At 33.7% G+C, this 12582-nt stretch overlaps 1 protein-coding gene across 1 annotated transcript; it reads right to left on the bottom strand.

The window, feature by feature from the left end:
• Positions 1 to 1243: 1243 nt before the first annotated feature.
• On the bottom strand, positions 1244 to 8177 carry LOC102605522 (vesicle-associated protein 1-3). The gene is made up of 8 exons (XM_006347830.2): positions 7964 to 8177; positions 7654 to 7724; positions 7479 to 7560; positions 7124 to 7239; positions 6874 to 7035; positions 6742 to 6789; positions 3184 to 3261; positions 1244 to 1638 (listed from the first exon to the last, which is right to left on the bottom strand). The coding sequence occupies exons 1-8, from the start codon at positions 8013 to 8015 to the stop codon at positions 1525 to 1527; spliced, it is 723 nt and encodes a 240-aa protein (XP_006347892.1). The 5' UTR covers positions 8016 to 8177; the 3' UTR covers positions 1244 to 1524.
• Positions 8178 to 12582: the final 4405 nt, after the last annotated feature.

Here is a 12582-nt window from a genome sequence, read left to right as displayed (position 1 = left end):
GGTAGTGGGTGGGGGTAAAAAAATAAAAAATTGAAATTAAAAATATCTTTTAAAAACAGTTTTTAATATTTTTTTGGGAGGGGGTGAGGGTGGGGTAAAAAAATTGAATTTAAAAACAAGCTTTAAATTTTTATTTTTTTTGGGGGGAGGGGTGGTTTGGGACTGGTTTGAGGGTAGGGACAAAATAAATTGACTTTTTCAACAAAAAAGCAATTGTAATTTGAAATTGGAAGAGAGTTTTGGAAAATGTTTTTCCTAAGTTTTGAAGGGAAGTCAATTTCCTTAAATTTGAGGAAAATGAGTTGATTTGAAAAAACATTTTCCAAAACATTTAACCCAACCAAACATGAGAAAATCGGAAAATGTTTTCCTTCATACCAAACACACCCTTAAGGGAAAATATTTTCTAGCTATTCACTTTGCTGTTTGTGTACAAGTTAAATTAGTAATCAATTTTTATTTTCTTTTAATGGTTCTTGTGCTGTATAAACTTAAATTACATGGTATTTTGACTTGTTCAACTATTAATTATGTTTCGTTGGCCCATTAAAAAAAAGGCAAACTATCTGAGTCACAATTTGACACAAACAAAACAAATACTGTAGTAGTATTCTTATTTACTTTGGATTTTTGGAATCTTGGAGAAGGGGTCAAAAATTTAAAAAAAAAAAAAAAAAAACCTCTTGGAGAACAAGACACCGTAACAAACAAACCCCTATAAATCAAAGTCCAAAATTTTGCACTAAAAAATCAAAAGCAAAAAAACACCATCTGTTCAACAATTCAATTGAAGATGGGATTAATGGGGACGACAGTAACATTCATGGCGGGCACTGCTTTTGGTGTATATTTGTGTCAAACTTATGATGTTCCAACTTTCAACCAATTTAAGGAGGCTGCTATTGTCAAGGCCAAAAATCTTGAAGAGACCTATAATCCTTATGGCAAATCCAACAAGGTTGATACTCAACAAAAACCAGTTTTCTTTGACGATCGAAAACAACAATAGTCATGATTTAGAGTTATTATTCCACAATCAAGGGAGTTTCTTCTTTTTATTTGTCCTAGTACAGTTTGAAATTCCATGTTTTAGCTTCATCGATTATCAATTCAGTTTCTTCACAAACTATTACCTCTTTTTACTTTTTTCTGAATTTATGTGATCTTGTACACACATTCTGTTCAAATAAACTCGAGCAATTAACCTGCGAAAGAATATAAAGTTTATAATTCAAGAAAAGCATGGGAAATATAAAAGCATTTTTTGAAGAATATTTGTTCACAAGAATCAAATAAGTCCAATGAATAAGAAGGTTGTATCCATTACCTACCCCTAGATCAAATCGAATCAAGTCTTCGAATGCCCATAATGGACTAATAACATTTTTACACTATAGATGACTGCATAATGACCTACAGAAATGCACAAGTCTGTGAAGAGAAAGGGGGGAAAAATAGAATTCTCGAATGCCGTTAAGTTTTTCTGGGCACGCAACTAATGAACCAAAGAGTATCTCCTTCCAACTATGTCTTCTTGATCAGATACCCAACCAAAAGACCTATAAGACCAATCAGCACGACAAACAACATTGAGACGCCACCAGCATTGCTTTTGTTGATTTCTTTTCTTACCAGCTCCTGCAAAATTGTAGAGTAAGAAGCTGTATTTACAATCATCCAAGGAAAACAATCATAACATATTTCCAAAACCAGTTCTAGAAAATATTAAGGTTTCTTGGGACACTAATAATTTTCTCTTCTCCAATTACAATTGCTGATTTTGGAATCTTTGTGAATCCCTTCCAGAGGGTACAAAAAATAATATCAAAATAAAAACCTCATGGACATGCTTCAGAATATGCTGCTCATTTTGATTGCACCATTGACCATCAGTTACACCAAAGGACCATAGATTCATGCACAATATAAAACAACTAATTATAATGACATGATAATTTTGGCATGGGTTACAATTCTATGGTCTTAACTGGAACTACACGCTTCATTATATTTCCTTCATTCTGTAGGGAATAGGGACTCTGTAGGCACCCTTTATCCAAGTATATTATATCACACAATCTTTTTCTCATGAGTAAAGATCACACCTTCTAAATCAAATTGATGTGCAATTAGCTAAGGAAATATCACATTTCAAACTACGGCATGGACTGTGCAACTCAATCTCAGAGATGATAAGATTTTCATTTGTATTGGAAAGAAATGGATCAAATTGAAAAAAGTTGAAAACTTGCGTTCTTCCCAATCACCATTATACAAGTGAATACACAAGCAATATTACATCTAACTGCTAGCATGTGTTCCCAAGTTGGTAATTATACTAGTATTTAAAGCACAAAAACCTTCCCAAAAGTACTCCCCAGAACAACTCGTTTAACTGCATGTATATAAAGTCACCTCCTCATCATAACCACTCACAACTGAAACCACTCAGAACTCTGGTTCCTTCCCCACTTTCCAAGCCCCTATTACTACAAGAACAACAACATACCCAGTGTAATCCCATGAGTGGGCTCTGGGTAGGGTAGGATGTAGGCAGACCTTACGATCTTACCCCTACCTTTGTGGGGTAGAGGGGCTATTTATGGTAACGTATATGGTCAAGAGAAAGGCGATGCATAGGTACCAACCACTAACCACCGCTTCACTCGAAAAAAAATTCCAATGACGATAGTGTCCGTGGTAGCTTACGAACAGCCATTTCACTCAAACTTCTATAGTTCCATATTTGAACAAGTAAGAAAATCTCAAATTAATATCACCCATGGTTTAACAAATTTATTACCTCCAACTAGGGCAAACAAGGAAATTTCACCAAACAGAATGCATGCACTAGACTCCAGATATGTCTTCACGTCCAAGAAGCAATAGGAATTCCCTCCATCATTTCAAACCAGTATTTTATGAAGATAGAACATCACCATCACAAGGAATAAAGTGGCAAAAGTAGAAGCTACTTGAAGCATCATCACTATTATTCACTAAAAGATCATTCTTTTATCATATTCATCAAAACAAAGATACTTTCATCCAGCCCCAATCAAGCAAATAATAAATGAACTTTAACCAAGAGATGGGGAAAGAGTAGAATTCGATAAAGCAAATTCAAAAAGTGACAAGTCAAAAACTTGAAGACTCATAATTTCATAAGGTCACTAAACGTACCAATTCCTGACGTAATTTCTGATTTTGTTGAAGAGCAGAAGCTTTCTCATCAGTCAACCTCGAAATCAAAGACCATGCCTAAAGTGAAAGTATTTGTTAAAGATTGTTCATAAACTAACTTGATAAAAACAGCTTTCAGTTGAAATACATTGTGCCAGGAAGTAGTTGTAGGAAGTAAGGATATTCAATCATCCAGGAGAAATCAACAGAAGAAAATTGTGCTAGCTGCTACTACAGATCATACATGTTAAGCTTCAACTTGAAAAATTGTGGATGTCAATATGTCCTTGACGATCAACGAAATCAAATTGGGGTAACAGGAAGCACCAGACTCATTAACTCACATTGGGCCTCGGTTGAAGGCTAAAGATGATGTCACAAAATTACACAATGCGCATATGGTCTTTTTCCCAAATATACAAGAGCGAAAAAACTGAAAAGACATCTTTTTATGGTTAAAAAGTTCAGTAATTACTCAATAGAATAATTCCGGTCATAATTTTCTCATGTTTGTTTTTATTAATGTCAATAACTTGATAGAATAATTCCGGCTCTCGCAATTTTCTCATGTTTATGTTCTATTAATGTCAATAACTCTTGAGTTATAACTAGTTATTTGACTACTTTTATAAGAGATAAAGGTGATTGAGTATCTCCAGCAGTTTCCTGTTAATAATTCACACAAATATCTCATTGTTACCTGGTTAACTTTTAGCTTCTTCATCTACGAGTATCACTTTTATTTTCAAAATTTCTTGTGTGGATTCTATCGACAAAATTTAAAAAGTAGATCTTCTTTTCCAATATATCAATAAAATGCCCATATAAATATTATATTATATCAGATTATGTGAAGAGCTCGCTAAGTGTTAGATGATTTAAGAAAATCTGAAAAAGGTTTTTTAAAAAAGGAAGGGAAGAGAAAGAGCACTCGTGATATTCTAATTAGAATGACCAGAATCTAACACAAGGATAGACCATTCTACTTGTTATCAGCACAGTACCTGGATGATCAGCAATTATTTTCAAAGAAACCAACTCCAGAACATGATAAATCATGATTTCGTCCTCCCAAGTCCCAGCCTTTAACACCATTATAGTCTTATCTTTGTTTTATAAAAAAAAAAACAGAAAAGGAAGTACGAAGACAAGATTCTTAAATGTTTGCTCATTATCCCAACATTAGGTAAAATTATTCATTGCATCTGGAACTACATAAATTCTGTGGTCCCACAATGTGTTAACCTTACTTATTACTTCTTTCTAACTTATCATCTCAGCCTTTTCTGCACTCATAGATAAAGGCCCTACTCCATATGTCCAAAAACATAAATCAACCCATTAGCCATCATCACAAACACAGCGAAATGTGTCAAATCTTGAATAACCATGTGGACTATTCTACTGTGGACAAACCTCTGTAAAGTTTTATTCACATCAGAGAAAGATATCCAAATTCCAATAAACATATACCTTGCCTAAATTACAAAAACTAAAAATGTGTGTATTGGATAGACTCAATGTTAGGCATGATTTAATGAATTCGGGAAGATCTATTATCCTTCTGTTATGGGTCAGAGATAAGTACGTAAAGCAAACTAAATACTCCAGGTAGCAGGGTATAGAGGAGAAGGGAATGAGTCTACCTGACACTTGGGACTCGATTCTGAAAATTAACCTGTGAATATGCTATTGTCAACATTTGGGTGGTAGTTATAATGACAAATGTTGGAGAAAGACCTGAAATCAGTATTGGCAGTGGCGGAGCCAGAATTTTCAATAAGGGGGTTCAAAATCTGTAGAAATAGGCACACAAAGTAGATGAAGGGGGTTTGACATCTACTATATATACATAAAAAATTATTTTAACCATGTATAATTAATATAATATTCCACCGAAGGGGGTTCGTCCGAACCCTCTTAGTACTTGGTGGCTCCCCCCCTGCGTATTGGGGTTCTTGGTTAAAGTTATCCATCTTGGAAATTTTCCATAAGGAGTTCCAATGGAAAGCTAAAAAAGTGGCATCGGAAAGAAGTCAGGAGGGCAAAGGAAAGGAGAGGATATCGTGATAGTATTGATAAGCAGATAGACTTAATTGTAAGGAGGTATCATAGGAAGAGCAGAATTACTTAGACCTCCATGCTTATTTGAATACTCCTTTGAGATACAGCCCTTAACTTATACTACATGTTTTAAACCACAATCATGTCAACAGAAATTATAAATTTCATTCTAATTTAACCTTACAATATATTAGAATTTGCTTAAATTTTAAGAGACGAAAAATGAAGAAAACCAAAGCTGATTGGTTTCAACCTTTAATGGGTTGACCCAACCCATTCATATCTCTAGGTGGGTCACTAACCTCCCTTGTCCACAGCTCTCATGGCCCAGCAAGGCTCCCTTTCCCCAACTTACCCCATGCCCCAGCAAACCTTTCCAACCCCCTCCTTCCCTCAACCTTGTCACCCTTCTCTTAACCATAGCCACCCCTGCCATCGACCTCCACTTCTCCCACTCTTGACCTATATTCCCAGCCCTCTCTCAGGTCCCCAAAAGTGCAAGTTTCACCATCACCATGTCTATTATGATCAAGCATTTAAGTAAATTCTCAACTTGCCGTCTAGTTCTAACAAAATGATGCAATCGGGAGTTGCAAAATTAACTTCTTTTCGGAATGAAAGAGAGAGTATTCTTTCTTTGCACTCGTTTAAGAAGGTTAAAGGAAGAGGTTCAGAAAAGACGCTGAAATGGCACATAGAGAATTCTGAAATCTTGTGCCGACGCAGAGAAATTGTGGAGCTGAAACCATCCAAGAAAGATACCAGACGGATCAGGGTTCAACCGGTAGATGAACTTCACAAATATCTGGCATGGGAAAAGCAGGAACCTATCAGCATTCAGCTTGTACCAAATCTACAGAGCATTCACCTTTAACTTTCAGGAGCAGGGGAGGAGGCATCTGGTTTTCAGAAAACAAGAGGAAAGGTTCATTTAGTTTTGCTAAATTTATGGGGAAGCACTTGAGCCGGGGATCTTTCAGAAACAGTCTCTCTACCTCCACAAGGTAGGGGTAAGGGTTTTGCATCCACTCTACCCTCCCAGACCCCACTTGTGGATTACACTGGGTATGTTGTTGATGTGAATTCACCTAAACTTCAATATAGAAACCCAAAATTATCATCCATTCCGTTAGGCATCAAGCTGCTGATAAGGCACTATGAAAGGAATATTTTTGACTGCACTGTCAGGTCAGGATCATTATGTTTTAAAAAATATTAATATGAGAATACCACTTCTCCAAAGGACGGTTTAGAAATCCATTCCAGAACTGAATAGTTTGCTTCCCTTAACCTCATTCCTAGAACCATTCGTCTAATGACAGTTAAATCAAAAGTGAATAGTTCTCTTCCCATAACCTCATTTCCTAGAAACATATTAAAGAATTAGGTAAACTTGACAGTGCAGCTTCTACGATAATACAGAACCAATAGGTCTGCAGCATGCATGCACAGATTGATGTAATTTTTTTTTTATCTGAAAGCAATATGTTTCACCTCTGAAGGGGATGATTTTGCTTTGGACTCCTCCAACGATCGTGACACCTAATATTAAGGTCAAGAAGAGAACTTTAGCTTAGCTCATGGTTGGGGAAGAATCACAAAAAAAATATAAATTCAGACACTTACTGCTTCTGGAAGTGAAGTGCTTTTACTATCATCTTCAGTCAACGATGTCCTGGGAGAACCACCTTCTTCAGACCCTTCTGGCACGGGAGAGGGAGGGTTTGCGGGAACATAAACAACCCTCAGTTTAAATTCATCAATAACTTTTCCATCCTCCCTATTGAACTAGAAGCAAATGGAAAATACCAATTTCAGTAAACCATAATACTAAAAGAGCCAGAAAAACATTGCTTAATGGTTGTAAGCAACTCACAATCTCTGGAGTGACATCTTTATTAGTTGTACCAGTGGGTGCTATAGCACTCTGAATTAGAAACTTATCCTTACACTGCATATCAGGAGGTGCCTCTTTCTGCGCTTGCATTGTAACTACAAAATCCACCACAACTTATATATTAAAGAATCAATTCAACTACATTTTGTTGCCTGTATCTAATACAATCTCCTTCAAATTCTATATAATTGCATTTCACAATACACTGAGTTAAAAGATATTAATTTGACTTCAATATTAGGACATCACAAAAGAAGAAACACGTCAAATAAATTGGGACAGAAGGGGTAATTCAAAAGAGGCAATCAACGAACAAATAGAAAGGAAATGTTACCTGTGACATTGCATGAAGATCCAGGCAAAACAACACCAGCATTAGGCCTAACACAGTACTTCTTGGGGTTGGTCGTCTTAACCTTTCCAACACAGAAGAGAACAACTCAACATTTTACACATCTAACATAACTTGGGTTGATTAAATTAAGCTAATAAATCTCCAAATTAGTTACCTTGAATGCAATGTATTGATCAGTCTTGTTACTTAATTGCATAGAACATGCACTCTGCTTCCTCAACTCAACTTTTCAATACAAACCCACGAACAACAAAAAAATCAATACCCAAATTAATCAAAACTCAGCTAAATAAGCATGATTCTCCCTAATGGTTAACATTCGCCAAGAAATCAAAAGGGATAAAACCCACATTGGTACTCGATTAGCTAAGCGAAACCCATCAATAAATTGAACAAAAAATCGTTAAAATCTGACGAAAAAGAAACTTATGATAGCAAACAATTAAAAAAAACTATGTGCTTACATGGAAATTTGAGCTCTGTGGGATAAATATTGATGAATTCACCGGTGGTCATGGCTACGTCTGAACCAATTACCCAAACTTATCTAGGGTTTTATTTTTATTTTTTTGTTCTTCACTGAGAATGATCGGAGATTTTTAGTCACCGCCGAAGAACCTGACAATGAGGAAAATGAAATTAATTATTTTCTGGGCTTGTTTTAGGTAATCTTATGAGATTTGAATAATAATATTTTCGAGACTTTGGTGGAAGGAAATCTTAGCTAATTAACTTTTTTATTCCATTATTACCCTTATATCATGACTAAATTTACGATATCGAGTGGTGAAGGAGATGTGAAACTCGAGGATATAAATGTAAAAACAGGTTGGACAGAACTCCTCAATGAGATTGGTGTTTTGAGTTGGCAAAACTCCTTCGCATGTGCTACCAACCCAAATGGCAAATTAATTTTATTTTTGATTAATAAGATTAGTTATTTATAGGTCCTACAAAATAGATTTTTTTTCTTACCTAGAAAATAATAAATTAAAATATAACTTATTACTTTTTTTTAACAAAAATGGAAGAGGAAGCAATATTTTAATAGAATTGCTTCATATTCTTTTGTGTGCATCACAATGGGAAGTCAAGTCATTCAATATTTATATTAAATGCAATAATTTATTTTGTCATTTAATCATAATAAAGTCACAAATTTGTGGTTGAATTACATTTATTTTGTACTTTCTTGCTTTCAAAATTGTTGCTGTCGTATTTTCATTTTGTTTTAAAATAATTAGTTTATCACAAAATCAAAAGGGGTAATTTATCAATTTTATCCTCATTTAAATAGGCTAAGTTTTACCTAATCAAGAATTCATTAAAGAGTTGCTTCTTTTTTAAGTCAGTTAATTATAAGTAAATAGAAACTCTTCTTATTTTTTAAGAGTAAGTAATTTAATAAATGGTATGTTCAAGCTAAAAATATCACTTATTATGAAACAGAAAGAGAATTTAATAGTTTGGTATAAACACTAAAAGCTAGTAATAAATCTTGCTTCTTATATTATTATTGACCATCAATTGGAAGTAGGTGAAATAGTGATGTATTATGATTAATTTAAACCTTTGATTACCAACTTACTATAATTTGTCCAAGAAGTAAAAACCATAATAAATTAATTGAAGGTGAAAATGTACTTGACCAAAAATAACAAGGACCAAATTTAGGATAAAGATTCGGTCAAGTATAATTAGGTCAAGTAATGTTCAATGGCTTTATGGATTCATGTCATGTGTACTATATAATAATTTATGGTTGAGATCCATTTAAATTATATACTCATTTTAATAATAAAAACAATAAAGCTGTCAACTATTTTTATTTTGTAAAACTATCAAATAAAGCAATTAAGTGTACCCAAGCTAATATTTTCAAGAAAAAAAATTAAGATTGGCAGGAATATGCGGACTTTCTGACTTTTTATCCGCCATACCTCGTACCTTTTGAGAAGACCATACCAATCAATTGAAAATATGCATTCATTTTTTTACAAGTATGGTAAGATCAATGCTGCAAGTTTGTTACTGAGAATTCACAACATCCCTCCTTTTTATCACCCTTTTTACAAGTATTGGTAAAAAAATATGAATACCAAGCGTCTTTTATGTGTCCAATCAAGTTGGATAGAAATGATACTCATCAATAATATATTTAGTGTAATTTCATAAGTATGATTTAAAAAGGGTAAAGGGTACGCTAAAGTTATCCTTATTTCGTAGAGATAGAGAGTTTGTTTCCGTTAGACCTTAACCTTAAATAAAGCTACCAAATAGTTCGAAAAAGGGGGATACAGATAGGAGAGCAATAACAGCAGAATAATTCGAAATGCAAAGTAGTAAACAACAAATAAGAGAAAGAGTAGTAACAAAAATGAAATAATGCAATAATCGGAGAAAAAAACAATAGTGATAGTCGATATCACAGAGAAAGAAACTAAAAGAATAGCGTTAATATTGCTTTATTTGATAGTTTTAAAAAATAAAAATAGTTGACATCTTTGTTATTTTTATTATTAAGATAAGTATACAAGGGAAAATTACGCGTATAGGCAAACATATAATAGTTAATTACATAACATAGCTACAGTTTGTCTTAATTATAATTCGCGGCCTACTTTTAGCTATAATTACGCAGCCCAACTTTTTAGTTTTGTATAATTCGCACGTTTGTATAATTCAGAATTTGTATAATATAATTTGTATAACTTTTGTATAATTCAGAATTTGTATAATATAATTTGTATAACTGCTTACACTTCTGAAGTTTGTAATTGTGTAAATTCGATATTTGAGTGTATACAAAAATAACTGAATTATACAAATGTCCCCACGAGTTATACAAACTTGCAAATTTATACAAATCCGCGAATTATACAAACAAAATAGCTTAAATTGTAGCTACAACCCATAAATATGCAAATTATAGCTATGAAGCATAATTAAGTTTATTATAATGGCTATTTGTGAAAGTTAAATTACGTATATAAGCAAACATATAATAATTAATTACTTAACATATCTATAGTTTGCCTTAATTACAATTCGCTATTACTTTTAGTCATAATTACGCAGCTCAGCTTTTTAGTTTTGTATAATTCGCACATTGTATAATTCAGATTTTGATAATATAATTTGTATAACTTTTGTATAATTCAGAATTTGTATAATATAATTTGTATAACTGTTTACACTTCTGATGTTTGTAATTGTATAAATTCGTTATTTTGAGTTTATACAAAAATAACTTAATTATACAAATGTACCCGCGAATTATACAAACCTGCGAATTTATACAAATATGCGAATTATACAAACGAGATAGCTTAAATTGTAGCTACAACCCATAAATATGCAAACTATAGCTATGAAGCATAATTAAGTTTATAATAGTGGCTATTTGCGAAAGTTCCTCTTTAAATGGATCTCAACCATAAATTATTATATAGTACACATGACATGAATCTATAAGGGCCATTGAACATTATTTGACCTAATTATACTTGACCGGATCTTTATCCCCAAATTTAGAAGTTATTGATATTTGAGGGGACTAAAGAACCTGTTTGGATTGATTTAAATGTTGGTTAAACCTACTTTTAAGTTATTTTTAGTTTTTAAGAGTGTTTGACAAAGTTAAAAATAACTTAAAATAAGTTCAAAATAACTTTAAAAGGTTAAAAACCAAAAGTAGGATTCCCTCTGCTTTTTATTTTTAACTTATATGTCATTTAAAGTTTGACTTCTTCTTTTTTCAGCCTATCCGAACGTGCTCTAAAAGAGATAATTTCCCTTTTTCTTTTCCCATAACAATCCATCAATAATCTCTTTTCCTAAAAAGTTTTAGCTTCTGAAACAGGCAAGTTGATTAGATGAAACACTAAACCCAATTATCCACAGCAAGTTAAAGGATAAAAGATTAACTCCTCCGGTTAGTTCATATATAGATTTTTTTATATTTCGAGTTTATTATGCAAAATAATACATACTTAAACTTTAATATATAACTGATAAAATTAATTTAGTTGACGTAAATATAAGAGTTTCTAGCCAATGTCATCAAGGGCGGAGCTAAAATCCCGCATAGGCGGATACGGGATATGGGTTAACCCTCTCTCAATCAGGACTTACGTGGGCTCGATATATGGGCTCTTTCTGGGCTTACTCTGATTAGAGATTGAGACTATGAGGACATATAAGCCCATTACTGTTCTGCTATTTGTTTTTTATTTTCAGGAGCATCAATTAATTTAGGACAAATTACTTAACTACACTCCTTTACTTACCTTAATATCCATTTATCCCTACTTATTTCAAAATTTTCAAAAATCCCTTATTTTACCTATGTATCCCGCATGTATCTCGTGCACAACGCTATGTATCCCGCTATGTGGAATGTATCAAACCTAATGTATCCCGTGCACAACGCTATGTATCAAACCTAATGTATCCCGTGCACAACGCTATGTATCAAACCTAATGTATCCCGTGCACAACGCTATGTATCAAACCTAATGTATCCCGTGCACAACGCTATGTATCAAACCTAATGTATCCCGTGCACAACGCTATGTATCAAACCTAATGTATCCCGTGCACAACGCTATGTATCAAACCTAATGTATCCCGTGCACAACGCTATGTATCAAACCTAATGTATCCCGTGCACAACGCTATGTATCAAACCTAATGTATCCCGTGCACAACGCTATGTATCAAACCTAATGTATCCCGTGCACAACGCTATGTATCAAACCTAATGTATCCCGTGCACAACGCTATGTATCAAACCTAATGTATCCCGTGCACAACGCTATGTATCAAACCTAATGTATCCCGTGCACAACGCTATGTATCAAACCTAATGTATCCCGTGCACAACGCTATGTATCAAACCTAATGTATCCCGTGCACAACGCTATGTATCAAACCTAATGTATCCCGTGCACAACGCTATGTATCAAACCTAATGTATCCCGTGCACAACGCTATGTATCCCGCTATGTGAAATGTATCAAGCCTAATGTATCCCATGCACACCGCTATGTATCCCGCAAACATCATTTTTAAGGGATTTTTG

The sequence above is a fragment of the Solanum tuberosum genome, unplaced genomic scaffold, assembly GCF_000226075.1.
Source record: "Solanum tuberosum cultivar DM 1-3 516 R44 unplaced genomic scaffold, SolTub_3.0 scf00095, whole genome shotgun sequence".
Taxonomy (NCBI): Eukaryota; Viridiplantae; Streptophyta; class Magnoliopsida; order Solanales; family Solanaceae; genus Solanum; species Solanum tuberosum.
Note: the sequence above shows the minus strand (reverse complement) of the source record. Positions and strands in the feature narration are given on the sequence as shown.